We start from the raw sequence: 26880 nt of genomic DNA on the forward strand, positions 1-26880 counted from the left end.
TTCAAACTCAGGATCTGTGATCTTTGTGGGGCCACTGGCTCTGCCAACCAGCAGATGTATTTCCATGGCATAAATAAATGCCTGACCTGGGAAAAAACACACAGTGTTCAGAGCATAGCCCATTTCTGACAGTGCAAAATTTGTGATGCTCAGAAACATGGGATGGGTCTAAAAATGTTATGGCTGGTTAAAATATTTTTAGATCCTTGAAATATTAATTAAGGGTTCTTATTTTTGCATTCAGTTTTTTTCAATTTTGTCAGTTTCATGTTTCAAAATTTTTCAAGCTGCCTAATTAAAAACTTCTGAAACAAAGAGAGACTGAGATTCCATGGGACCTCTTGCTATGCCAAGAGGTTTGGCTCCTGAGAACACAAAACATAGATGAAATACAAAACACCTAGTATGAAGTTGTGGGTTGAAAAGGGATTTGCCAGCACTGTCTCACAACTTTCCTCAGCTATCTTTATCACTATTGTATCTGATACCACCTCTATCCAACTAAGATCAGTTTACAGACCTTATCTCTGAGATGCTATGCCTTCATGCCAATTTTCTCCTCCTAAGGCTTACTTTGTGTTGGACTCTCACAATCTTTCTTGCCCCAAGCTGCTTGTTTCCTTCTTCTACTAGACCTGTTGATTCTCTGCTAAACTGACTCATGCTTGCACATTTCTATCCTTGATCATAGCACCAGGAAACCATTGCTGTGTACTGGACTGCTCATCTTGCTTTTGCATGTGAATTGTTCTGTTTAACCAAAACATCAAGTTTCCTCAGATTACTGGTGACATGTTCTTATGGATGTTAGTTGTGATTCAGTGACAATTCCCTTTGCTATTCTTCTTCTGAATCCTTCTCCATAAAGAGACACACTAAGTTTCAGTCTTGCCTGTGACGCTCCCACTATTACTTCAGTCCTGGGCTTCTTTGTCAACTAGAAAAGAAAAAAAAAAGGGCTTCCCCCACCTACTTTGAGTACCTCGGATGAACTTAGCTATCAATTGCACTTTTTTTAGTGCCAGCTTTATACAACTTCTGTCACCTTAGACAAACAGAAATGGAAAAACCCTGATCTCACAGTTTTCTTCCGTCTTTGAGAACTTATTTCATAATGCAGGATGTCAGACTGAAACACAGCAGTAAATGTCCTCCTAGGTCTTACAGAGCTACTCGTACCAACCTACAAACCTGAGTAGTTCTGTGTTTTACCCAAATGGAGACAGCATAGATTCATCAAGAGTCTGGAAGGAGACTGTAAACCCCTGACCTCTACACTGTTGTGACTTCCTCATTAGAAGAAAACTGGACTAGGCTGCAATAACTGCACTTAACATTTGAGTGGTCAATGCTAATAATGGATCCTCTTGAATTTAAGAAACTGGGAAATTTAATTCTGTCTTTGCTGGCTTGAGGTAGGCATTGTTCTGAGCCATAGAAGTGGCTTTGGAGATCCTTCATTACAACCAACCCCCTCATTACAGAGGCCTGATATTTAAACCTTCTCTTCGCACCACACCTCACAACCTTACAGCTCTGCCAAGTGATGGCTCCTCCACTTACAGTCAGTAGCTCTGTACAGTGTGAAGCCTACAGCGATCAAGGTGAGTGACAGCACAGGCCTCACTACTCGCAGTAGCTGAGAGTGTGAATCTTGGCACCAGCATGCAGAATATGGCCCTCACTAGGGAGGGATGTAGATCACACGCTGTGCAGAGCCTGGAAGTGTGAATGTAGCTTATGAAGTATGTGTATGCCTGCAGCACTGATACTGAAACATGCATACACAACTGCAGCCTGTCCTCTGCCAGAGCTGGGTCTCTACCCTGGAGACATGAAGCTGTGCTAGGTTATAGAAATCAGGTTTTCATTACTGAGCACTGAAAAACATAAGGAAGCCTTCTTTCATGGTCAGAACCCAGCATTAACTACATTTAGAGCTAAGACAAAGACAACTCTGTATCAAATACAAAACACATATCCAGCTTGGTAGGATAGTAGTGTGACCTCACTATTTAAGTCTGAAACTCTAGTGAAGAACAAACACATGCTGGTTTTCTGCTAGAGGTTTAGATTCTGCTAGAGCTTCCAGCATTGTTTGTTTTCCATGATTGCATAGATTTCCCTTCAGTTTCTTGCTTATACTTGTTAAGATGAGGTAAATCAGCATGAATCTCCATTCTAACTTTTGAAAATCATCTATTTTTCGTGTTTTCTTATCTGCCACATTTCGCTCATTTGCCCTAACCTGCTCTCTGGCTTTCCAAGACCAGGTCCATCTTTTTTTCTTCTTCCCCCAGAATGACACAGAATTCTGCCCAAATAAAACAGCACTGACCAGGCAGTTCAAAAATTCCTTATAAATACTAGTAAAGCGTCAGACTGAGCTCCCAGCTGGAAGCTGTGCATCTGTGCATGGAAGCGGACATAAAAGCAGTCACTAGAGCTAGTGGACAAACTTGAGGTGCACACAGAGTTAATATGCTGACAGAAATACTGAGCTTTACATCTGAAAACCCAAATACAAAAATAATATGATGAGTAAGACTAAAATTCCCTGTTCTGAGCTTCCATGGGGCCAGCTCCCCTCCCCACCCCCCGTTCAGGGCTCAGCAGTCACTTCTCCTTTTCGGCCGTGCCTTGCAGAAATGTCTCCTGGGATGAGTCAGAGCAGGACTTCCAGGCAACAGTGTTACTGCCTTCGGCCCCACCAAACAGTGGGCAAAAATGCCTCTGCTGGGGCCTCACAGCTCCTTTCACATACTTTGAGGGCTCCCTCTGATTCACTTACCCCTTGATACTGTTTTTTTTCTGAATCAGAGATCATTAGAGAAAACATTAGGTTGACAAGGATCTCTAGAAGGTCATTTTGGCCAGTCTCCTACTCGAAGCTTCTCAAGTAGATCAAGTTGCTCAAGGTCGGGGCCAGCTGAACTGCTGAAAATCTCCCAGAGATACCACAGAAACCTCAGACATCTATTCCAGTGTCTGACCACCTTTTTTGGGGAATTTAAAAATCTTTCTGCACTGTCCACATTCATGGTCTGGCCCTGTTTCTCAGCTTGCCCGTGCCCTCTGTCAGTGTCGAGTCCTCCACATGCAGGCCTTCCAGAGATGTTTTGATGCGACCTCTCCAGAGATTTTGCTGGGGCTCTGGTACCTTTTCTCTGCAGCAAGTGCAGTTTCGGGGCAGTGCTCAGGCCCCACCCTTTTACAAAAGTGACCTTCTTACTATACCACAAGAAAAAGTATGTTTTAGAAGGTCCTGAGGACCGAGTAGAGAGAGCACTATTAAATGCAAGGAAGCATGAATTTATTAAGCCACTATGAGCCCTTTATGAGCAAGTTTTTTGGGAAATTCAGCTGCCAAAACGTCTTTCTGGGGAAGACCACTCCCCTGCGGCGGCCAGTGAGCCAGGCTCCTCTGCAGGCCCCCGTCCTTCAGTCAGAGCAGAAGCTTGCCAAGCTTTCTGATCCACTCGAGGCTAAAGGAAAGCCTCCCGTGGCGCCGGTGTGACCGGGGGAAGGTGACACCATCCCTGAGCTCGGGCTGTTCGCCTCCTCCAGCACAACGCGGCGCGTTCGTGGGGACAGGCCACCAGCGGTAGCGCCTCGCTCCCCGCCCGGCCGGGCACTGCCGGGGCCGGTCCCGCGCCATGGGCTCCGCGCGGCCTTCAGGTGCCTCACACAGCTGTAGCGGCCCGTCTCCCACAGACGGGCTCTCACACAGCTGTGGCGGCCCGTGTCCCACAGACGGGCTCTCACCCCCCAGGCCACACCCGCTTCCCTGCGGACGGGTTTCCCTGCTCCCCCCGAGGACGCTCCGGGCCCGGCCCGCGGCTCCCGGCGGCGCCGTTGGGCGGGCGGGCAGCGCCGCCGCGCGGGGCCCCCGCGGCACTGCAGCCCCGGTGTGCTCCGGAGCCCGGGGCTGCGGCCAGCGCCGCCGGGAACCGGCCGGGACAGCAGAAACACCGCTTCTCCGCGCTTCCTTCGATATTTATTAATCTTAATTTGTTTGCAGCCGAAATACTGTAAACGGATTTTTCATATGGGTTATCCAGCTAATAACATACTCCTTTATCAATTAAAGTATGTCTTTAAAGGATAATAATAATAATAATAATGTGTATGTAGCATTTGTCATGAATTGACTAACACTTTTGAGTGACTTAACTTTTCAGTAACCAATGTAAGTCCCGTGCTCCACTGCTCTCGCCTTTTGTGGATGTGCAGCACAGCAGCCTCTGGGGGCTGTGCATGAGGGGTACCCCATGTCTCTGCCTTCATGGTGCCACTGAACTATAATGGGTTTACTTTTTTTGGTTTTAACTCTCTTCTGGAAAGCTCTCTCAGTTCCATCATTGTCCTGCTCCTGCGAGACTGATACAAGAAGACTACAAAGATTGTAAATAAGGGTAAGCATTGGAGACACTCAGGTAAGGACATTAGGGAGGCAAGAGCATGAGTTACAATTCAAAGAGAACTGAGGATATAGTGACTGTTTTGCTAGTCTACATTTAAAAGTGATCAGGTTTTTTTACCCTCAGCTGGGGAAATAATTCAGTAGAGAATTATTAAAAGAAATAGAAACTTAAAAGTAATTTTCAGATAAATTATATTGAAGTGATTCTGTGGCTTGGGGGAGTCAGGAGAAGGTCCCAGATCCCTGATTTTTTCATGTGGATCTCTAGACTATCACTGAAAATTTCACTGCACAGCCACCAAAGCTATAAGCTGTAAAAGCTCCATTTGATGCACAGCAGCTGACACCTGATGACATGAGGTACAGAGCGAACATTTAATCCAGAATACTTCCTGTGTAGACTTACAGCAGGATGTCATAACAACAGAGAGCCTTGGAGTGAATTCCTGCATCACTGGAGTCAAAAGCAAACTCCCACTCATTTCACTGAGACCATGGTACCCCTACTGTTTGCAATAGTTGAAATTCTCAGTATGGTTTGGCTTACCTGAGGGTTTGCTTGCTGTAACTGTGATAATCACAGCTGTGATCCATCAGCACAGGGAAGTGTGTCACTGGAGCAAGGCTCAGAAAGGCTGAGGATAGCAGTAGGAAGGCAGCTGTGGAACACAAAAACTAGAAATTGTACAATTTGAGAGCAAAATGCAAAATACTTTATCTTAAAAGTTTGCTTTCAGAATTCAGCTTCCTATATAAACGTTCTGCTTCTGAGTAAGAAAGATACAACTTATCTCTAACTGCATTTGCAGCGCAGTAGCCTGTAGGACTGTGCTGCTGTTAGACGAATGCAGAAAGAGCAGCTAAACCATTGCAGGCGACTGCGGCTGACTTAATTCCTAACTCCTGCTCCAGGGCATGACATTGGTATGATGTAATGAGATCGGGTGAAGCCGTAGCGAGAAGCACCAACATCAGCACTGCCTTCTTGGGAAATAGGATTCATTCTGAAATCTGGAACGAGAATCAAGTTCTGTGTCTCAGGGGAAATGGTAAGAGATGGAACTCAAAGGTACATCAGTACATTTTGGAAAGTGTCTGTATTGGAAACAATACAGGTCCAACCTAGCTTGGCTTGTATAAAGGTAAATCTTTATTCTCTTCTGACCTAGTTTCCTAAGCACACGCAATTTCTGCAAATCTCTGCAAGAGCCGTGGGTAACCTTCACCACTAACAGGACACCAGTGCTTAAGGAGCTCTGGTGGTTCACAAGTTATCGTGAAGGTTGCAGTGAACCTGTGAGGAGGAAGCAAATTTGTTTAAAAGTCATTGTATCTTTCAAAAGCATTTCGAGACTCAGTCCTCAGCCACACTTTCTTCTCCTCTAACAACTTCCAGAAATTCCGCTCAAATCCCGGTTTCACACTGTGCTTGTCTCTAGACATCTGTAGCCCAAAGAATTTATAATCCATTTAGAGAGATTAAAAAATTAAAAAAAAAATCTCAGCAAGCATGTTGCAGAAGTGCGGGTCTCGCACGGCACGCGTGTCCCGCAGCCCGCGTCGGGGATGTGCACAAACAGCGCGCCGCGAGGGGCGGTTTCCCAGACTTTGTCCGGCCGTGTGGCCGTGCCCGCGGGCAGCGCCGCTCCCGCCCCGCCGGCCCGGCCGGACACAGCGGCGGCGGCCGGAAGCGCAGCGCGGCGGCGGCGGGTGCCCNGCGGCCCGGGGCACGGCGGCGGTGGCGCACGGTAACTGTGGCTGGCGGCCCGGGGGCGGGGGTGGCCGGGCCACGGCCGGCCGCTGCTGCGGTGCGAGGGGGGACGGCGGGGCCGGGTGCGGCAGCGCAGCTCAACCACGGGCGGCGGGACGGGGTGAGCGGGGGCGGGCAGCGCCACACGCAGCGCAGCCGAGTCCGGCTCTAGAGGGGTCCGGCCCGGCCGAGCGAGGGATAACTTTGGGAAAGATGTGGCGGGGAGCGCCTGGTGGGGCCGCTGCTGCCGGCAGCCGTGCCCCGGCCCGGCGGGACCGTGGGCTGCGCGCCGCCCGCTCCGGGGCCGGGCTGCCCCTGGGCTCCCGGGGCCGCGTCCCCCCTCGCAGCCCGCCTTTGCCGCGGCTCGCCGGGGGAGCGGCGCCGCGCGGCTGCCGCTGCGGACGTGCCCGGGGCTGCGAGCGCAGTCCCCGCGGGACGCGGCCGAGAAAGTTTTGGAAGTCCCTCCTCCGGCAGACGATGCCGCGAGAAGGTCTCGGCGCGGGGGCTGCCCCGCGGGACGCGCGGAGCGGGGGGGGCCGGGGCTGCGCGGCCACAGCGGCACAGGGACCCCGGGCGGCAGCTAATGTGCTGCTCCAGAAAGGTGCGTGAGCAGCGCTCGTTACTAATTCGCCCCGCGGCAAACGTGTCTCGCTTTGCATGGCTCAGCGTTCCTCTAATGGAAAACCCGCGCTGTCTGTCCCATCCGCCGCGATGTGACAGACACGAGCGGGCCCGCCGCGTTAATCGCCTGCGGTGACAGCGGGGCTGGAGCCCGGCCCGGGAGCGGGGCAGTCTGCCCGGCCTGTGCTTCGGGCTGCCACGGAGAGAGGGCTGGGAGGAGAGACATCCCGCCTAGCCCAGGGAAATGAAGGCCATTGCCTGGTCCTCAAACTTCCCTCTCATCCTAGGGATGAAAGGATGCAGAATGGGGAAGGAGTAGCAGTCTCCCAAACCTTGTAAGTGTTCAGTCGGTTTCAAATGCCTTCCTTGCCAGCTCGTAGGTTTGCTTCGGGTCTGTAATCTGTAATGATCTGCGACCCATTGTTTGTGATCCTGTGCATCCCCAGCTTTTAGCTGTGCACGCTGTCATTTGCAGAAATGTGAGTCTGTGCAGAGGTTTTTTATGAGTGGTGGGGCAAAAGGGAAGGGTCCCATCAGAGCAGTGCATTCCTTAGAGATGGGCAGTGATTCAGAGAGAAGGGAGTGCTCAGGGAGTACTACAGACCTTTTGTGCTTCTGCCGTGGTCAGGGTTTCCAGGAGGAATTCAAAACTCTCCACAGGGCTAATGGAGGGAGGTGGCTCATGCAGAGTTTTTTTGGCTGAAAATTATGCGTCCTCCCTGGAAAATAACTTTTTTCCATTCCATGCAGTACTCTTTTGCAACTGTAAGACCAGGCAACTGGCTTCCAGGGAAAACACTGGTAAAAAAAGCCTTTTTTTTTTTTTCCTTTCAACAACATCTAAAATGTTATTATGTGGCAATGAGCAATTGCATTGAGAGAAGAAATTGTATGGTCTGAGAAAGCAGAATGTCTAGGAAGGGAGTAATAGAAGCATGGTCATCATGTCAGTGTTTCATTTTCTCTTTTCTAGTAGGTTTTTGCCTTGGCATTTTTATTTTGTCCATGTTTTCTCAGTCACTGCCTGCTACAGAGGTGCTCAGTGAGCACTGTGAGGTAGGGGAGGCCCTGGGAGCCTCATGGATCTCCTGGCTTGGTGTGCAGCTTCCTCTGCCCCTGCTCAGGAGCATGTAAATTGCAAATTCCCATTTATTTGTTCTTTCTGGGCTGGGAAAACCTAATGATTATTCCAGTCCTGAGGCTGTTGCAGGAGGAGCTGAGCAGACCTGAGTCCTGAGTGCTCAGACACGTGGTGCTCTGGAGAGTGCTGCCCGCGGTCTTGGTCACCAGGCTGTGAATCAAGCACAGCTGGGAGCTGTGATCCCAGACAGAGAATTGTCAAAACTGATATGTAAATGACCCACTGGCTATTTTTCTCTCAGAGTTGCATGCTCTTAAGTATGTGATAAACCCTACTTGAGAAAACACATCTCTAAACCTGTTTGTGTCTCTGCCTTGTGACCACAGATGTCTCTGAGAGCCTGCAGTGCTTTCTCTAGAAATTTCTCAAGACATTCTCTGACTGGGTTCCTAAAACAGATGCTGTTGTCTAAAATTAAGGGTAGATATAGACTTCCTCCACCCTTTGCAACTGTTTTGACAGGGTATTATTTTCCTCTTGAGCAGTTTTTTTCCTATGACTGCATCTTCACTGCTTATTTTCTTCCTCTTAAGTATTTGCCATAGGGGTAACCAGTTTGAATGTTTGAATTTAGAGACTTTGCTAATGTTCTAATGAGATGGAGAAGCAAAGGGGCTGTAGAGATAAAAAGTGCTTTTTTTTTTTTTTTTTTGAGCAAGTGGTTATGATGTGTTAAGAATAAGGAAATGCTGGGAATATGCTCTAAGCAATTAGCTGGACACAAAGAGCAGTTCAGGTGTGTCCTGGACAATACACTGAGTTTCTCATAGATGTTTTATAAACATGAGGAATTTATTGCATGAGATAAGGGGTTGTTCCTGAGGCATGATGTCTCAGGATGGTGGTCTGGCTGCACAGGAGTAAAGAAATGTGCTGCTTTTTCCTCATGTGAGTAACAGCAGAATAAAGACCTGTGGGCCACAGAAAGTTGACCAACATTAATGTGAGTTAGGGAATCAGTTTTCTGCTCTTTATACCCATTTGTTTTCCACCACCATCCTCTTTTTGAGGAACCTGATCGCATTTGTGGCTGGAAGAGAGACATGTAGCCAAGTATGCAAACCTTTTTCAGAGTCCTGGACATGACCTTTGTCCTGTGTGCTACTGCGTCTGTCTCTAAGACCCTTTCAGGTGTCCCTTGGGACTTTTGTGGGTTGTGAGTGTGGAGAATGAAATGCAAGAAATCGACCTGTTGAATCAATTGCAGTGTTTACTTTTCCAGATTGATTCTCAAAAGCTGTGACAATGTTACAGAAGAGATTTGTGCTGCTTCTGATTTATGCAACTTATTTTTGGTGTGTTCCTCACAAAGTTCTCAGTCATTTTATAGGTCTAATCCAATCATAAAGGATGAGGACATCCATCAGGCTCACTGCAGGGTTGGAAGGGGTGTAGGCCTGAAGGACTTCAAAGAAGGGATTTGATCTTGCAAATGAAATGGTATCTGCATCAGCAGTTTCTTTTTCTCAAAATTAAAATAAAAAAGCCAAACAAAAAAAACCCCAACAAAAAGTAGTGCTGGAGATTCTGCATCCTGTATAACCTGTTTCAGTATATCCCCACTTTGACACTATATATATTTATTTATTCATATTCAGGCTGAATCTTGTTTACCATTTGAACTGATGTGGAAGAAGAGTACTTTCCCCCTTTCTTGTGACTCTTAATGTATGCAGGCTGTTCTGTTCCTTTGGTGTTATCTTCTTAAGACTAAACACACTCAGGTCCTTTGGTTGTTTTTCCAGGTCCTGCTCTCTACACTCTGATTTTTGTTTCTTTCCACTGCAGTGTCTCAGATTTTTGTGTGTGTTTTATGAGGATGAATATGTGGGGCTGGATGTGGTCTGTTGGCTAAAGACTCACCTGACTACTGCTGTGTCCCAGGCTTTTACCCTTTTTGTAGCAACACAAGCCTGCTGGCTTGGAATTAATTTCTCAATCAATGTGCTTTTTCTTTGTGGCATGTTGGAATTACTGTTGTGTCATTTCCATTTGATTTCACACCTGCCACCCCTGCCCTTAGTGTACTGTTTTGAACTGATCTTTACTGAGATTTGATAGTAGGTTGTAGGTAGGTGTGGGGTTCCTGCAGCCAGATCAAAACACTGCAATAAGATGCCCCAAAATCTTGAGCTGGTTTGAACTTGCTGTGTTGAGGGATTTTAGTTTTTCTGTTGTAAGAGAAAAGTGATGGCTTTAGTGGTCCTTGCTCAACTAGCCAAGCCAGTGTCTTCACTGATTCCTTCTTGCATCCCTGCTCCTGATGGTCACTGTGCTTGGAGATTGGTGTTCTCCTTCGGAGATGCCATGGGACCCTGTCCCTTAATTTCTTTTTGATTGCTTTTGATTGCAGCTTGGCTTCCTCCTGCAGTGTTTTTGTTCAGGGACTGAAATTGGCAAAGGGCCATGAGTTTAAAAAAGCAGTTTTTCCTGCTAGTTTGTTCTGATACCACTCACTGTGGAGTCTGGCATGAGCATGGAGAGGCGATGCTTCATGAAGGAGGGGGGGACAAGGGGCAACACTGCCCTTTTCATCCACAGCCTTAGATTGGCTCCAACATCCTGAATTTTGTCTTGAGAGTTTCAGGTCCCTTTCTGTCTGGCTGTTACTTAATGCTTTGATATCTTTATCAATTTCTTATCTTATAGGTAACTACCAACTGATCATTTAATTTGATCAAGAGTCCTTCAGAGGATTGAAGTTACTGGTGTGTAACTTCTCCCACCTTTTTTTTTCCTTTTATAAAGGTAGGTGAGGCATGATGCTTCTCCAGCCTTCTTGTGGCCTGCCCATACTCCTGTAAATTTTCAAAGATGGTCACTGATGCTTCAGAGATTAGACTGGTTTCTTACATGCTTTCTGGTGAATACTGTTATTACCTCTCAAGAGCTGTTTTGTGAACATTTGTTAGGTCTGTCTTTTTCTAACCCACCCTTTCCTTCCATTTCTAAATTATTTTTGCTTGTCACATTTCACTTTTTCTTCTGGAGATTGAAGGAACATTTGTACTTCAGCCTTTACATAATTTGCTTTCTTTCCCTCTTTGTTAATGACTGTAATTATCTTTATTTTTCTCTTCTAACATGCCCTCTTCTCCAGTTTTCTTGTGATTGCAGAGCTCTTACTAACAGCTGTGCTGATTTTGACTAAGAGACCATCTAATCCAGTATCCTTCTACAAAAGGATGAAAACAGGACAAGTAGATACGGTACTTTTCAAGTACACTTCCATTTTCCAGCTTCTCTCATATCAGGGAATTTCCTCTGTCTAATGTGAGCTGTTTAACCATTAACAATCAATAGATTTGTCTTTCTAGTACTTGTCCTGTCTTTAGATGAGTGCATGTAAAATTTTTCGGCATTTTTGGAGAAGCACTATCACCCCAGTTACCTGCTGATGAAGGGTCATATTTGTTTGTTTTGAAGCTGACCCTCGCTGGCTCCATGTGGATGGTGTCAGCATTTGTGTCTGATGAGATGGTGAATAATCTATCCTGTTCCCCATCTTTTCACCACTCATGAGTTTACAGACCTCTGGTATGTTGCCTGTCTTGCATCCTAATTTGTTATAGGGGTGCTGCTCCATGCCAAAGAGAAGACTTACCTGGGTAGCATCTCTGGTCAATATCTTTTGCTAAAGACTTGGGACACTGAAGGGCAAGAACAAGGATACTTGGTGTCCTTGTCCAGCCCATCTGAAGGGAAATAGTGAAAGCCTGATGCTTTCCCAAGATGTCTCAGTTTGCTGCACCCATTGATAAACAGCCCCTCTGCCCTTTAGTGCTGTGTGGAAATCCAGAAGAGTTTCAGGTGTTCCTCATGGGTATTCATACCCTCATGGGTATTCACACTGAAGGGAGGGCTTGGTGTGGCCAAGGCTTTTCCTCTGGGATGGTGGAACAGAGGGTTGAATGTGTTTTCAGGACTTCTTTCCCCTTATCTTTTCAGAGATTGGCCAGCCTGGCTGAGACCACTTAGCAATGACAAAACAAAAACTCCTGCTTGACGGGACACTCTCCTTGTTGCTGATCGCGGCCTGTGAAGCTCAGCAGCTCCCGAGGAGTCATGCTGCTGCCAGTTCTGGTTCTCTGTGTGACAAGGAGGCAGACTCTTGGGGACACCTGTTCAGCAGCGAGCGGCTGGATGCTTGGATCTGTTCCCTCATCGGTTCCTTCATGGTGGGGCTGAGCGGGGTCTTCCCCTTGCTGGTGATCCCCCTTGAGACAGGAGCTGCGCTGCGCTCTGAAGGTGAATCTGTCAACTGCATTGGCCTTTCTGAAGCCAAATGTCCTGGGATGTGACAACAGCACAGTGGTGAACAGGACCTTGTCACAGAAATGTTGTTCTCCAAGATAGAAAGTCTGTTTTTGGTCCTTTAATGAATTTAATGAACCTGTGAATTTGAAAGGGAGTCCTTAGACAAATGTAAACCCTGGATGGAGCTTGTACAAAGAGTACTGTTTTTCACCCTGCTTGGTTCAGGACAGTTCACACGCTACTGTCTCAGCCAAGTGCTGTCAGGGCTTTTTCTTGCACTCCATTTGGTTGTGCTCTCTCCTTCGAAGGCTTGCAGATGCTTCCAGTTCGGGTTTCTTCGTGCAAAATTTCATCTGGAGATGCCTTGGTTCCTGGCTGAGTAGTGATCAGGTTTTTTTCTTCTTGTTTCTTCTTTTTCTCTTTTTAGCTGGGTCACAGCGTTTGAAGCAGTTGTTGAGTTTTGCAATTGGTGGACTACTGGGAAATGTGTTTCTCCACCTGCTTCCTGAAGCCTGGGCCTACACGTGCAGTGCAACAACAGGTACGAGAGCCTTATGTGCCTGGAAGCAGCTTGTGCTGTGCCTGGAAGCAGCTTGTGCTGTGCCTGTTTTGAGTCTGTTCCGCCTTGAAAGCCCAAGATCAGCCAGTCTGGGTCAGCCCAAAAACTGGTCTAGGCTGGTATCCTTTTCCAAGTAATATGTAAAAGCAAGTGCCTAGGGAGGGATGTGAGAATAAAAAAAACACACACGTAATGCTTTATCTTTGTACTCCGTAATCCTCCAAAGACTTTGAAATTAGAGGCTTCCTCAATTTGCCATGGTTTCTTTATGTTTAGTAACTTGGAATGGTTTTCTTGTTTATTGACTTTCCCTATTGTGCCTTTGACTCCTGTAACTGTTGATTTTCCTTTGTTCCTTCTGTAAGGCAAGGGAATGCTTCCTTAAGCTGATGGGAGGTTATGGTTGTGTATGTGGTCTGGTACATGGACATGTTCACTGTCTTAGTTGGGGATCAGGTTCACCTTTTTTACAAATCTGTCCCTGTAATAGTGTTACTCCTAAAACCTCTTTCTTGGCACTAACTGGGGCCCCTCTGTTGGATGCTTTGATTTATGGGAGCTCATGTGTTGGCAGTCTTTGCTTTGTGAGAAATCATGGAACCTTGTGTATAGAGCCACAATTAAGATTGGAGGGTGGGGCAGGGGAAGAAAAAGGAAATGGAAGTGACAGAAACTTAGCAAACTAAAGTTTAGCAAACTAAACACTGAATTGGTATAGACCTTTTGATATCAGTGTAGCTCCTTCATCCCTCAAATAGCCAGGGTTGCTGAAACCTATAATGTTTGTATCTATCTGCTTCAGCAAACTGATATCACAGAAGGCAGGTGCTGCTGCATCCCACCTGTTGAGAAACCAAGAAGTCATTTTCCTGCTGAAAATGCAAGAGAGGGAAGATGATGCCCTGGGTTTCCCAGACTTTTTTGCACCTATGTCCTGGGATTTCAAATCTGCCAGGCCTTTACTCCTCTTCTTTATTACAGCTCTAGCACTGTCAGCAAAACCTCCTGTACTTTTTTTCACCCTTTCTACAGTGGTTCCCAAATTACTCTGTCTTTCTGCTCAAGCTTGTTTGCTTCTGCCAGACTGTCCTGAAGTGTAAAGGTTTCCTTGACCCATGTAAGTCCTGATACAGAGTCGTTCTGTTCTTCCATTGCAATGCAGTTTCCATTTCTGGCAGTGAGGCTGAATGGATTATTATCTCAAAAGCTTGGCTGTAATTGAAAAGAAAGTTTATAGCTTTGGGCTTAATAACTTGCTGAGGTGTGGCAGAAAGGGGAAGGTGAGTTTGTAACTCCACTAATGGCACATTTCATGTCAGGGCTTGCTGCTCAGTAGGTACAGCAGCTGTATTTTTGTTGATGTAATATTCACTTGCCTCTGGAGCTCAGGGAAATTCCCAGTGTTGTCGGGAAATATTTGGGATTGAGCTGATGTGGAGAAAGGGATGGTAGCTCTCACTCTGAGTGTCTCAAGATGATGATATCTGTTAAATCAAGAATGGGCAAGTTAAACTAATCTGTTTTGAGATGTATTTACCCCTCCTACCTTGCAGGGAGATTTTCCACTGTCTTTTTTTTTTTTCTTGGAACTGTGTGAAAAACTATGTATTTAATAGAGACATGAAGATTTCTCTTTTGTCCTTCAGGAGAAGGGCAGAGCTTTCAGCAGCAGAAGCTTCTGGGTCTCTGGGTGATCATTGGTTTCCTGACCTTCCTGGTGCTAGAGAAGATCTTCCTAGAGAATGAGGAGGAGTATCCTGGTGTGGTAAGTTGGTAGCCTGAGCGGGGTGGGGGGGAAGTACTCTTATATTTGAAGCTCTGTACTAAATAGCTCATCTGCCCTATCTGACAGTGTCAGGAAATTATCCTGTAGCTGTGAGTACCTTGTCATCGCCCTTTGGGAGTTTTTTGCCACTTCTTTGCCACTGTTTTGTAGGAGTAGGTTTCATCTTCAGGCTTTTGTTTTGTGGTTTTAACTGAGATTTCTCACTTCTGGTTTGGTTTTGTTCTTTATGTGGTAAGTGTAAAAGAGAGCTCCTGTTCTGTGGGGGCTGGGAGCTGGAGCACTCTGCAAATCAGACTTTTGCTCAAGTAAGCTTTGAGGGGTGACAGCTTGCTGATGCATGTTCCACAGACCCATTGTGGCTCATTCCCTTTCTGGGTCCTCAGTCAGGACAAAGGCCAGCCTTCTTGAAGATGTTTCTTCTTGGTTATGTCCTGAACCAGATGTTTGTTTGGGTGACTTTGTGTGGTGGAAGGGATTTATGACTGGCCAGGTAATCCCAAGTTCAAAATCCCAAGTTCAAATCCCAGCTGCAAAGGGGAGAAGTAGATGAGGTAGCAGAAGGTAATTCCAAGACAGAGGAGAGCACCTAGTCTTCAGAGATCTGCACAACTCCTAATTGCAGCTCTGTTAGACTGTTGAGTCCTTGCTGTGCCATGACTTTTGAGAGGTGAAACTGCAGGTCAGGCACTACGTAAGAGCAATTAGTGTTAACTTTGACTCACTGTGAGACTTTAATGCCCGAAAGGAACTTCATCTTCTCATTTAGAGAGAGGCTGAAATCCTGGGTAAATATCTTGTTGTTTGGAAGGTGATGATCCCAGCTATAGAATAATTCTGTAGACTTGGCTGTTCTGATGCACTGGAGAGAGCAAGACTCTTTTCCCCATCTCCTGCCCAGATAGAGTTGTATTTGTCTGGGTGGTAGCTCTATCAGGAGGTGCAGGCTCAGTTCCTTATCTTTCTGGTGGAACTTTACTCATGCCAAGGGGCTGTGACTCCAATTCCTCCCCTTTCTATTTCTCTTGAGGATTGGGAGGTCTTAGCTCTTGTCTTTCAGGGCAGATGTCACAATGCTCTCTGAATCTGTCTCATTTCTGGCAGTTGTTATTAAACTGGGGTGTCAAAGCTGCTGAGTCACATTGTAAGGACAAAAGGATTAAGGGTGAAGGTTGAATTTCTGATCCTGATTCATGCTCATTCATCACTGAAAAAAAAATCAGTGACAAGTTTGTTTCACCTAATTTAGGACTGTGATTCCAAAGCATCGTCTGGAAAGATTCCCAATGGAAGTGGCTGCCCGCTGCCCAAGGGGTCCCAAAGAGCACGAGCTCAGTGTAATGGCTCCTCTCTCCAGTCTGGTCCAAAAAACAACAGAATCAAGGTAAGAGGCCCACAAACTCACCTTCACTTTTTAGTCAGGAATTGTCTGTGGAAAGACTGTGCTTGAGTGAGGAGCTCGGTGTTTGAGTTGTGCTTAATTTTGCTCTGTCAAAGTATGTCCTGGTCACACCAGGGAAGATATAGCAGACTTGGAGAAAATCTACACTGCAGCTTATGTGGAAGAGGAAGAGTCAATACTATAAAGACACAAGTGTGATGATGTGTATGTTGGCTGAATTCTGGTACCAAAATACAGAATTTCATGTTTTGTTACTCTATATTTTATAGTCAATATGTCTTTATTTACTTAATTTTTTGCACCATGATTTCTCTGTTCTCTACTGCCTGCATTGTACTGATTCTGAGCTGCACTTTTCCTTTTAAGGCACCTTTTGGAAGTGTTTTGACACCTTTAGGAAGTGTGTTGAAGCTACTAGTGTAGAATTTAAAAGTTCCGTTTCTTAGATTATCAGTTTATCTGCTGCCAAAAAGGACTTCTTGTCCACTTCTGTCTCCAAAGCTGTATTTCCCATCGCTTCCTTTGCACTGGATCTCATCTGACCTCACAGTGAGCCTATTCAGGGAGCTAAACAGGCAAAGAATTTGCTTGTCTACACCCACACACCCACCTCCCACCCCCTGGTCTATTTCTCTCCTAACTTAACTTCTTGAATCAGCTTGGCATGCAGACAGGCAGCCTGTAGTGCTGGGGTAAGGGAGATCAGCAGGCTCATAGGACTGGAGGGGGAGGAAGAGTCCTGCACCATGGGGAAGCGGATAACCTCCACATTGGCTTTGCTTCCTGTTCCATGTTACTATCTTTGTACTGTGGAAAACCCTTTCTGGGTGAACATTACAAGAGAGAGAGTAAACAACCGCTTTGGTGAAGGAGGACCTGCAATTTGAGTTTGAAATCCCATAAAAATGTGCAAGATTGTACGAGAGTAACTATGGGCAGAAAGTGTGCTTGCATGAACTCTGTGGTCAGGCAGAGGCTCTTCAGTCTTCCTATTTTAAATCTGTTTTGCTGTAACTTTATAGCTCTTCCTACAGAACATGAAAGTTATGCTGAGGTCACTGAGTATTTTTGACATCTGTCACATCCATGTAATTTGTACATAACACTGCACAAAGTGCAAGGTGCCATGTGGATGTTCCTAGAGGTGGTGGTAGTGAAGATACCAATATTACTGGGTTATGAAACATTGTGCCCTAATTTTAGAAGGGTTTATATAAGGAACTATAGACTACTGTTTTCAAGTAGAAATGAAACACAGATAGGTGATACAATTGCTCAGGGTATGGTTCCAATATAAAAAATAATAATGTAATTAATCCTAATTGATATGATTTTATGTAAGATAAATTCTTATCAACCAGACATTCTTCCTGCCTCTTATTCAGGCATAAAATTGTTTAATAAAGGTCATGACATGTATATAAAACATAACTTTTTCCCCCATTCTAATCAACTTTGCTAATATTAGCTGTATTAAAAATCTGTTATTCTATGTTATCAAAAGGAACTGGTTTAATGCAGCCCCCCTCAAATCTGTTTGGATTATGATTTTTCTAAGTTATTATTTATAAAAACAGTATATCTTCACATTTGCAGGTACTGTGTTACATAAATGGCACATTGTGACTGCATGAAGTCAGCGATAGCAGCTAAACTGAGTAACTTCATCAGAAAAATGTGCTGAATTTTTAATAGGTTTTGATACATCCAATTACAAGGAATAGATTAAGAGGGACCTCAGATCATATTTACATGATAGGGATAGTTTCTATTTAGTCAGTGCCTTGGAAAAACACATGAGGATTACAGTAGGAAATTGTCTGAACACATTCTTCCCTCATGGTGCTACAGCCAGGAGGATGGGTGAGTAGGAAATAATATATAAGAGGAGAGGTGAGAGTTCCTCTTTCTGTATAGCAGTAGTGAAACAGCTGTCTGGCTTTTTCCAGACAATTGCTGGAATTGTGCTATTCCAAATCTCCAAAATACTACTAATAATTTGTAAAGGAGCCCAGAAAGAGATGAAATAATATTTTAAGTTTGCAGTACATGACAAGTGGCTTTCTTTAGTTTAGCTCTGTAGTCATGGCAGATCAAGGGTGACTTAGAGTATACAAATACCCATAGAGGAATGACTAAATTTGGATAGTTACAGCTATAGCAAACAGTAGTAGTCTAGAACTTAGAGACAACTCTCTAACTGAGGGTAACTTGCCAGTGGGCCAACTTTTTGTCATTTGTGAGCTGTAAGCTGTGCTTTAAGCTGCTCTCTACAGAGTACATGATAGCTTAAGAAACAATGAAATATATGCACAAATTAAATTAAGTTCTTTCAGTTGTGTTACTTGGAAGGTTTAGGCAACCTTCTAACTTTAAAACCCTAATACATCTGTTCAATTTTACAGATAGTTGTTGATATGCATGAATTAGAAACATAAGACTTAATGGGTGTAGTTTTAACTTTTTCCCTTCTGGTCTTTTAATCTGAATATTTTAATAGTTTTCCTGGTAGGGTAGAAATTATCAAACCTACCGAGATACTCCTGCGTTGTTAGCCTGTTTCCTTAGGCAACAACATAAGCAGTCATTCCATCTGTCTGTCCATCTGTTCTGCCCTTCATTTTCAATAACTTTTGAACCCATAATTAATTTTCCTTGAGTTCAAGAGAGGATAGGAGTCTTGAGGGTGATCAGATTTCTGCAAGTTCCATAAAAATCAGCATGACAGTAGAGGGGGAAGGCAGAGGGATGCCCTGTTGAAAGCCACAGCTGGAGCTGGGGTGCCGCGTGCTGCCCGGCCGATGCGCCTGGCTGCAGCTGGGGACAGGGTGCCGTGCTGTGTGTGCAGGGAAGTGCAGGGTGTTGCTGGGAGTGAACAGAGCAGGTACTCGTGAAGGAAGGAGTGAAATCCATGGTGTGACAGATTTTTTTGGTTCTTCTATTCACTCAGAAACCCCCATTTTTTCAGCCAAGAAAAAGGGAAAGATACTATTTAAATGAACAAAGTCACCCTTCAGGACTTTATTATTAGTAAGTTGTAGTGAGTTGACTGTTGTCCACATATATATATATTAGAACTTCTGCTTTTTAGCTGCTGCTAGAAAATTTGTCCTAGCTTGAAAATGGCAGATGGGAGGTTTCCTCTGCATGCAGCCATAGATCTGTTCTGTCCCTCATTGCAGCCTTTATTCCCTCAACAGGTAAAAACATTGTGTACGCTACTTTTGCCTTGCTTATTCTTTCTTTCTTTCTCCCTGTGGCTCATGGGGTCCTGGTTGATTTGTGGAAGTATTTTTTTATTACACAGTGACATTAATTCTGAAGCATGAAAGTAAACACTTCATCTGGCTGTGCTCTTTATGAGCAACGAGAACATCCTATTAGGGATTCGCAGAATGTAAATGTCAGAGGCTCATAACTGTCAAATCAACCCAATTTATTTCTGAGCACTCCAAAGCTTTGCTTCTTTCAGTGACAGCTTTTGCCCAAGCCACTGACAACAAAAAGTCATAATGTTTTAATCATGAAGCCTATTTTTTCTCTATACTGTGGTATGGGAAAGCATTTTTGTGTAAAACTTCTGTGAGTAATTATTATTATCCTGTGGGGGAAATGCCATCATGTAAAAAAAACAACATGAAAAGGAGAATTTTAGTCATATTTGACTGTCTAGGAATGAGTGTATGAAGAATGAGAAGTAAAACTGTTGCATTTTTGTGTCTGCCTGCATGCATTTATTTGGGTTTCCTTTCTTATAAAAACATGCAGGGATCTTCTTTTGCATTCATTGTGGGGATGTTACTTAGCTTATTAAAAGTGGGGTAGGCTTTGCTTAATTCTTAATTTTCGTATGTAATCATCACTGCACTTCAAAAAATATAGAGGCTACAAAGGTGCCCCAAGACAGTGCAGTAAAAGTGCCCTGCAGGAAGGTGGTGCTTTGGAGAGATTTGACAGAACGTTCCTGAGCTGTGGCATACAAATGGCAGCAAGATGCCTCAAGCAGAGTTGATAGAAACAGAGAAGAGCACAAGACCAAAATGAGCTAATGAAGTGCATCAGCACTTGTGATTGTCCAGCTGAACGTTGGCATCTGGTGCTGTGGTGAAGTAAGAGTTTCACAGTGTCCAGGCAGTGTCTCCACTCACTGGATACTGCCCTGTATCTGGAGTTCTTGCACTCTAGAGACAGCCTGATGTATGGGCTAACTCCTGGTTTGATAGTAATTTAAGCTGCAGTCCCATATAGTGAACTGCAGTATCTCAGGACCAACATGAAGTAGTTTTTGTTAAATATGATGGAAAAAAACCCAAAAACCTGTGAGCTAAAGAGCTGGGGTGGTGCCCTTGTAAATTACTTTAGGTCAAATACTCAGATTTTGTCAGGAGATGACCCTAGTTAGAATGATAGGGAATTTTAACTTGGAGATGGACTTGTGAAGAAGACAGCTGCTTTATGCTTATAATTTTAAGAAATGTGTTTATATGCAAATGCTGATACATGCTATCCAGCCTTCTAGTAGGTGTTTTTTTGGTGACTGTCATCACTATCTTCTCTTTTGATTCTTTGTTAAGGGAAAGCAAACCCACAAGTACGAACTTTTTTGGTACAATGTTTGAAGATTTATTCAGTTATAGAAAGCAATTCCAGCAGCATTTGTTCTGTTGCATTGTTCTTGCCAGCTCTTGAAGAGGAGATATTTAACAGTTGGATATTAAAGTACATGACTTGAAAACAAGATCAAGTCATATTTGAAGCCAGTCACCTCTGTAAATTAGTCAGTGTTACCTAAAATTGGTTTGACTTAAAATTAAATATATTCTTGCTTTCTGGCTTTCTTTTTTTTTTCTTTTTCTAGAGCTCTTCATAATTTGCATACAGTAATTATTCTAATCTCAGACAATACTTGCCTACCCTGGAACTTAGTTTACTCTAAAACCAAAAATTAATTTAATTTGTACTCAAGCACTGACAGAGTTTAGGATTTTCAGCAGAAGCATTGTGCTCTGTCTTTTCCCATCTGATTGTGACTGCATAACCCATGTCTAAGCCATGTGCTTTTTTATCTTGTTGCGTCTCTTCCTTTATCAGGGGCTCTTCTTTCTCTTTGTAGATTAGTGGATACCTCAATCTGCTGGCCAACACCATTGATAACTTCACACATGGCCTGGCAGTAGCAGCCAGCTTCCTGGTTAGCAGAAAGGTAAGGTTTCTGTCCCCAGCTGTGTACTGAAGTGAAGAGGCCTTGTCTCAAGTATGATACAATATGCAAAACAGCCAAAAAATGCAAGGAGTTTCTTCCTCTTTGCTGGAATTTTCTGAGAAAATGCAGGCTACAGTAAAACTCAGCCCTATCCTGATCCTCTGATGCAGAGCTTCTTTGAATTTGGGACACATTAGTCATTTGTACTGGCATTAGGGGATGGATTAGCTCATCTACCCTCATCTACTCAAAAGGCAGTCCAGAAATAACATGATGAGGATGGTCACCTCAGAAACTGGGACATAGACAAGGCAGAAATGTTTATTGCATTTTTGCTTTTGTCTTCCACACTGATGATGGGCTATGGGGTCCCCATTGCCCTGAGCTGGAGCACCATGACTGTGAGAATTATAAACTCCCAGTCAACCCTGCACTGATGTGGTATCTGCTGCTCCAGCTTGATCACTGTAGGTGTATGGGACCTGATGAGATTCATCCAAGAATACTGGAATTGTTTCCTAATTGCTTTCTCTTTGCTGCAGGTTGGGTTCCTAACCACAATGGCCATTCTCCTGCATGAAATCCCACATGAGGTGAGAGGGCTTTGTATCCTGCCATTGTGAGGGGGATTACAATGTGCTTCATCTACTAGGAGGAGGTCTGGGTCTGGTTAACATCTTCTGGTCTTCTTAAAGGCTGCTCCCTCTGGGGAAACCGACAACATTGAAAACCAGGAACAGTCTTGAAGCACTGGCCTTGTTGTGAATGACCTTTGTGATTGAGAATTTGGTATTCGAGTTCATTAACTGTCAGCTCTTGGTTTTCTTAGGTTGGAGACTTCGCAATCCTACTTCGGGCTGGCTTTGACCGCTGGAGTGCAGCCAAGATGCAGCTTTCCACAGCTCTGGGGGGAATTCTAGGAGCCTGCTTTGCAATATGTGCTCAGTCACCAAAAGGAGCAGGTAAGGTTCCCTGGGACCTCTGTAGAAATGGGGGAGGAGGCAGTGCTTGTCATCCTTCTGCATCTTCTTTCCCTTCTGTGCTGTGTCCCTTGGCTCTGTCTCAGTAATAACCTTCTGTATTTGTGCAGGAGAAACAGTAGCTTGGATCCTCCCTTTCACTTCTGGAGGATTTCTGTACATTGCCTTGGTAAATGTTGTGCCTGATCTCCTGGAGGAAAAGAATCCTTGGTAAGTGCTCCCTCCTGTTCCTCTGCAGCAATTTGTGCTGCCAGGGGGCAGGAATATAACCCTTCCCTGTGCCTCTTCTGCAAGTGTGTGAATGCCAGCTTTCCGACAAGGCTGGAATCAAAATACACCACTTGCTATCTGTTGCATTTGTGGGACTACAAAGACGCTCTGTAACATGAGAGCTTTCACCTGGATAAGTCCCAGAGACTGTGCTGGCACAGTATGCAGCAGGGCCAGCTAGAGCAAGTTCCTGGGAAGCATGTCCACTAAGGATACCACTGCCCAGTCTGTGTTTTCAGCTTCCAGTACATACTGTTGTAGGGACTGTCTGAACCAGGGCCCCACAGAGGTGTGCATGTCTGATAACCACATGTGAACCTATCCTTCCATGCTTCTGTCTTCCCTTTCTGACCCTGTCCATTAAGTCACCCCTCTGCAACCTCCTTCTGGCAGCAGTTTGCAGAGTTTGACTCTACTGTGTTAAGTGATGCTTCTTATTATTTGGTTTTTACATTCTTGCATATTGATTTTTTTATTAGGTATCACTGTGTTGCTGTGTGAGTTGAAAAATAATAGTTTTCTTCTCTTTATCACTCAGCATTTCATAGTGTCTCCTTGTATTCCACCTCAGACATCTCTTTTCTGCACTGGTATATATATGCCAATGTATTTGTGTTTCCCTCGTGTATTATTTTAGTTTCATGCAGTCTGATTAAGGCTGTAGCAGGTCCAAATCCAGCTGTTGCTCTCAGATCTGCTGCCAGAGATGGTCCTGAATGTTCCCTCCTATTTCAGTTGTAATAATACAAGTAACTTCAGTAGTTTAAATAAGATGCCTTGGTTCACCTAGTTAATTTTGACTGAAACAGTGCTCAAAAAACCAGCTCCACAGTTCTTTCTGAGGAGGTAGGAACTTTGTGGAGAAATGTTAATTTGGGTTGGTAACCTCTTGTGTTGGCAGAGGTTGTTGGCAGAATTTGCAGAAGTGGGAGGCACACAGTCGCTTCAATCCAACATAAACCTGAGACAGTGATAAAAGAATGGCCAAATTTGTTGGGGTTTTTTTTCTGTAACTGTAGTTGTTAGCTGGATGAGGTCCCTGAAGTGTCTGTGCACATGCTGCATAAGTGCTGGTTTCCTCGTGAGTGAAAGGACATGAATATGTACCTGAATAACTGCATGACTCAATCAGCTTGCATTGATTTGGAAGCCTGGAGTTGGGCCTTGCAGCTGAGTGGAGCAAGTCCATGCCAGTTTATAGACAACTCCTTTGCTTGGGGTGCTGGGAAGGTCTTCTCATCTATGCTAGTGGCTTCATACATCTGTTGTGTTTACCACATGGTAAATTTGGAAAGGCAAAGAACAAATCATTGGGGAGCTCTGTGCAGCTGCCTATGGGGATTGGTTTATGGCTCCTCCTAATTTTGCTGTTTCTTTCCCAGGAATTCCCTGCAGCAAATTCTGCTCCTGTGTACGGGCATTACAGTCATGGTGCTACTCGCGCTCACAACTGAGTAACCTCTGCGCAGACCTCATGATGCCTCCCAGAGCCACCACAGTGACTCTGAGCTTTACAAAGCAATAAGGAACACTAATGTTACTTCCCACGTGTGTGCGCGCAGATCTGGCTGCTAGTATGAGAAGCGGGTGACAGAGAGGTCTGGCTGTGCAAGACTTCGTTCCCTGGCTCTCCTATCCCTGTTCTGCTAAGCTCCACACATGAGGGCTTCTGTTCCTTTTCTGTTTGGTTGGTTTTTATGGAGCAAAAGATACACTGGGCAGAAATGAACTGAACAACTGCTCCACTATGAGTGAATGATGTTTCATTCGGTTCATTCTGATGGAACTGCATCTCCCAAGCTCTTGTGTGAAAACAGCAGAAGTGATTCCTGTAGCTGATGAAGATAAAGGATTTTTCCTACCACTTTAAGGGCTGGAGGCAGAACAGGCATGACAAAGCTTTAGCCAGAACCCCCTAGCCATGAGAAGTTGATGGTGCTATGAGATAGATGGGAAGAGACCCTTTCCAACTTGATCTCCAGCTGTTCATTGACACCGCTTTTTCCTAAAGGTAATATTGGCCTCAGCAGTCCAGCTCTTTTGGTCTATTTTGTTTACATTGAAATTGAGCCAAAAGCTTGAGGCACTTTAGGGTAGGTCACTACAATTAAATGACTCAGCTTGGAGATTACTTGCCTCAGCCCTAACCACTCCAGTAGCCAGCACAGCCCAACTGTTTATCTGATAAATGATCAGTAAATGTTTCTTCAATTGCCAACTACCATGGAGGGAAAGCCATGTAGCTGTTGTGACTGAGCTCCCTCTCCTCATACCCATTAGCTGAATACGCTTCTGAGCCTGCTCATGAGACCTGATTCATTCATCTGCCCCACACCCTGTTTCAGAGCTTTCTTGAGGTGCAGCATGTTAGACCTGCACAGCATGCTACAGCACCCCTAGACTGTCATGGCAGAGGTGCTTGAACACTACAGCCTGGTCAGCAACTGATAACTCCTGGTTTGCTTTTCATCTGTTCAGTGTAGCCTATTTAAGAGCATGCTGTAGATGGCAGCCTATTTCTGGGGTTCTTATCTCACAGTGGAGTTCATTTGTTGAGGATGAATGAATAAGAAATAATGCTGACAGCTTTTAGATGGGAAGGTTGAAACTGCTGCTGAAAATATTTTTAAGTAAGGTGAGAAAGGGATATGAAAGGGTGACAATAAGTATGCTTTAAGAGGAGTTTTCTGTTATGTGATGCTTGGGATAAAATCTTTGGCAATTTGAAAATTTAAAACCAGGTCTAATTGAATTAACAGTCACTGAACACAAAACAGGTGCCACAGTGTGATTTACACCAACTTGGCTCAGCCTTAACAGCTTTTGTGAAACAGTACAGCTCTCCAGTCTGCCCAGGGCCTTACCAAGAGGACTCATGCCTTGAGAGGGCGATTTAGGTCAGAGCAGCAAGGCAGGTATACTGCCCACAGGAGAGGCACTACTTCCCTAAGAGATTCCTGAACTGTTGACACAGTTCTTTTTTATGACAGCTCCTGTCCTACTTTTCAGTGAGTGCTGGAGAGCTCATGCTTGCAGTTCTGTCTGCCCAGGAACTGCTGTCTGAAATTTTTTCAGCTTTCCTTTCCCTGGACTTACATTAGTAACTAGTTTCACTGCAACAAGGAGGGAGGCTTAGTGCAATTGTTTATGTGCCAGCTCCTCTCTCCATCATTCAGTTGTCGTGAGGTCTGAAGGTAGCATCCATTTCCTGCTTTCCTGGAAGGATGATTAATCTAGTTAGCCTGCAGGGACTGGGGGAGTATGCCAACCCTCTGGTTCTACCTTTGGGGGTTCCTTCTGCCCAGGGACTGCAGCTAAGCAGACCCTGTAACAGAGTTCTGGAGGAAGCAAGCTTGCACAGAAAGTTGTGCCTGCTGTTTCTCAAGATGTCTTTCCCAAAATAAGGCTGGCATTTAAGTTGAGGCATTGCCAGGTGAGTGCCCATGAGTTGGCGTTGTTGCATCAGCACTGAGCCTTGCCAAGACTCAAAACCATAGTCAGGATTTTATACTCAGCGTTCAGGAATGTGAAGTGGATGACACTGAACAAAGAATTTCTGAGCTGTTTTTCTTGGCTGCTGTCATAGGCATGGATAGTCTGTGGTTCTTGGGAAGATACCCGGGTAGGAGGTAGCATGGGGCTTGTGGGAGGGAGGAGTTCAATAGATTTCTACTGCGTCAGCCCTGGGGCTGAGGATTGAGAGCCTTGGGAGGAAATGGAGCATCACTCCACCACATTTGTCACTTTTGGAAATGCAGAGAGAATTGTATTTTCTAGCTCTATTTTTTCAGCTGCTCTTATGCATTTTCTCCCTTCATCTGTATTGGTCTGCTCTGCATGGAGACAATAGAGATGAAATAAATAGTTTTCCATGTCAGTTTTTGTTGTTGGATTATTTTATTTGGTTGGTCTAGGCTATTTTTGAAGTTTCTACTTTCCTTTGATTTAAAAATTCAATTTAAATTTCATTTGAATTACACAGACATATCTCTGGGTTAGTCTAGAGCAGTGTGGACTCTGGGTTGCTGTCAGACTTTCCCCAGACTTACACAGCTGAAAGAAAAATTTCTATTCCAGTTTCTTCTCTCTGCTGCCATGGAACTGTTGTCCAGGAGCAGTGTGATGGAATCATAATTCTTGAGTGCTTCTCAGGGTTCCCTGAAAAGCATCACCAAATTAGTTTCTCCTCTTTCAGGGAAAGCTTGCATAGTAACTTTACTGTTCAGAGAGTTTTGTAATCATATTTGACTATAATCAGTTATTTTTTAAAATCAAAAACCCTCAAGGCCTGTGGTTTCAGTTAACACTAAGCTGGATACCTGCCATGTCGGACAAAGGTGCCATCATGAAAGGTTGTGTGTTCCAATTGCCCTGAAAGGACTAAGAGGAAATTCCCTACCCTTCAAAAACATGGGTTCAGAAAATGTCTTATCCCACCCTTCATTTGGAAGATTTTCAGCTATTAATGGTGCATTTGTATCTTTTCTCACC

The 26880-nt window shown here is 44.7% G+C and overlaps 1 protein-coding gene across 4 annotated transcripts; it reads left to right on the forward strand.

Moving 5' to 3' along the window:
* Positions 1 to 6140: 6140 nt before the first annotated feature.
* On the forward strand, positions 6141 to 26266 carry SLC39A13 (solute carrier family 39 member 13). Of its 4 annotated transcripts, XM_041459978.1 has the most exons (12): positions 6149 to 6171; positions 7082 to 7129; positions 10585 to 10683; positions 11884 to 12183; positions 12620 to 12733; positions 14398 to 14516; positions 15784 to 15918; positions 21050 to 21139; positions 21682 to 21732; positions 21969 to 22101; positions 22230 to 22329; positions 23772 to 26266. In XM_041459978.1, the coding sequence occupies exons 4-12, from the start codon at positions 11916 to 11918 to the stop codon at positions 23845 to 23847; spliced, it is 1086 nt and encodes a 361-aa protein (XP_041315912.1). In that variant the 5' UTR covers positions 6149 to 6171; positions 7082 to 7129; positions 10585 to 10683; positions 11884 to 11915; the 3' UTR covers positions 23848 to 26266. The 4 variants fall into 4 exon arrangements, with proteins under 4 accessions (XP_041315913.1, XP_041315914.1, XP_041315912.1 ...); XM_041459979.1 differs by lacking the exon at positions 7082 to 7129 and having other exon boundaries at positions 6141 to 6171; XM_041459980.1 differs by lacking the exons at positions 7082 to 7129; positions 10585 to 10683 and having other exon boundaries at positions 6141 to 6171.
* Positions 26267 to 26880: the final 614 nt, after the last annotated feature.

This window comes from Pyrgilauda ruficollis, unplaced genomic scaffold, assembly GCF_017590135.1.
Source record: "Pyrgilauda ruficollis isolate IOZ18807 unplaced genomic scaffold, ASM1759013v1 scaffold14, whole genome shotgun sequence".
Lineage (NCBI taxonomy): Eukaryota > Metazoa > Chordata > Aves > Passeriformes > Passeridae > Pyrgilauda > Pyrgilauda ruficollis.

Bases quoted from the DNA above. Each gene is read 5' to 3' on its own strand.
- SLC39A13 (XM_041459979.1), top strand. From the start codon at position 11,916: ATGACAAAACAAAAACTCCTGCTTGACGGGACACTCTCCTTGTTGCTG. The intron at 22,102-22,229 runs GTAAGGTTCCCT...GTATTTGTGCAG, and splicing joins TCAGTCACCAAAAGGAGCAG to GAGAAACAGTAGCTTGGATC. The intron at 22,330-23,771 runs GTAAGTGCTCCC...TTTCTTTCCCAG, and splicing joins CTGGAGGAAAAGAATCCTTG to GAATTCCCTGCAGCAAATTC.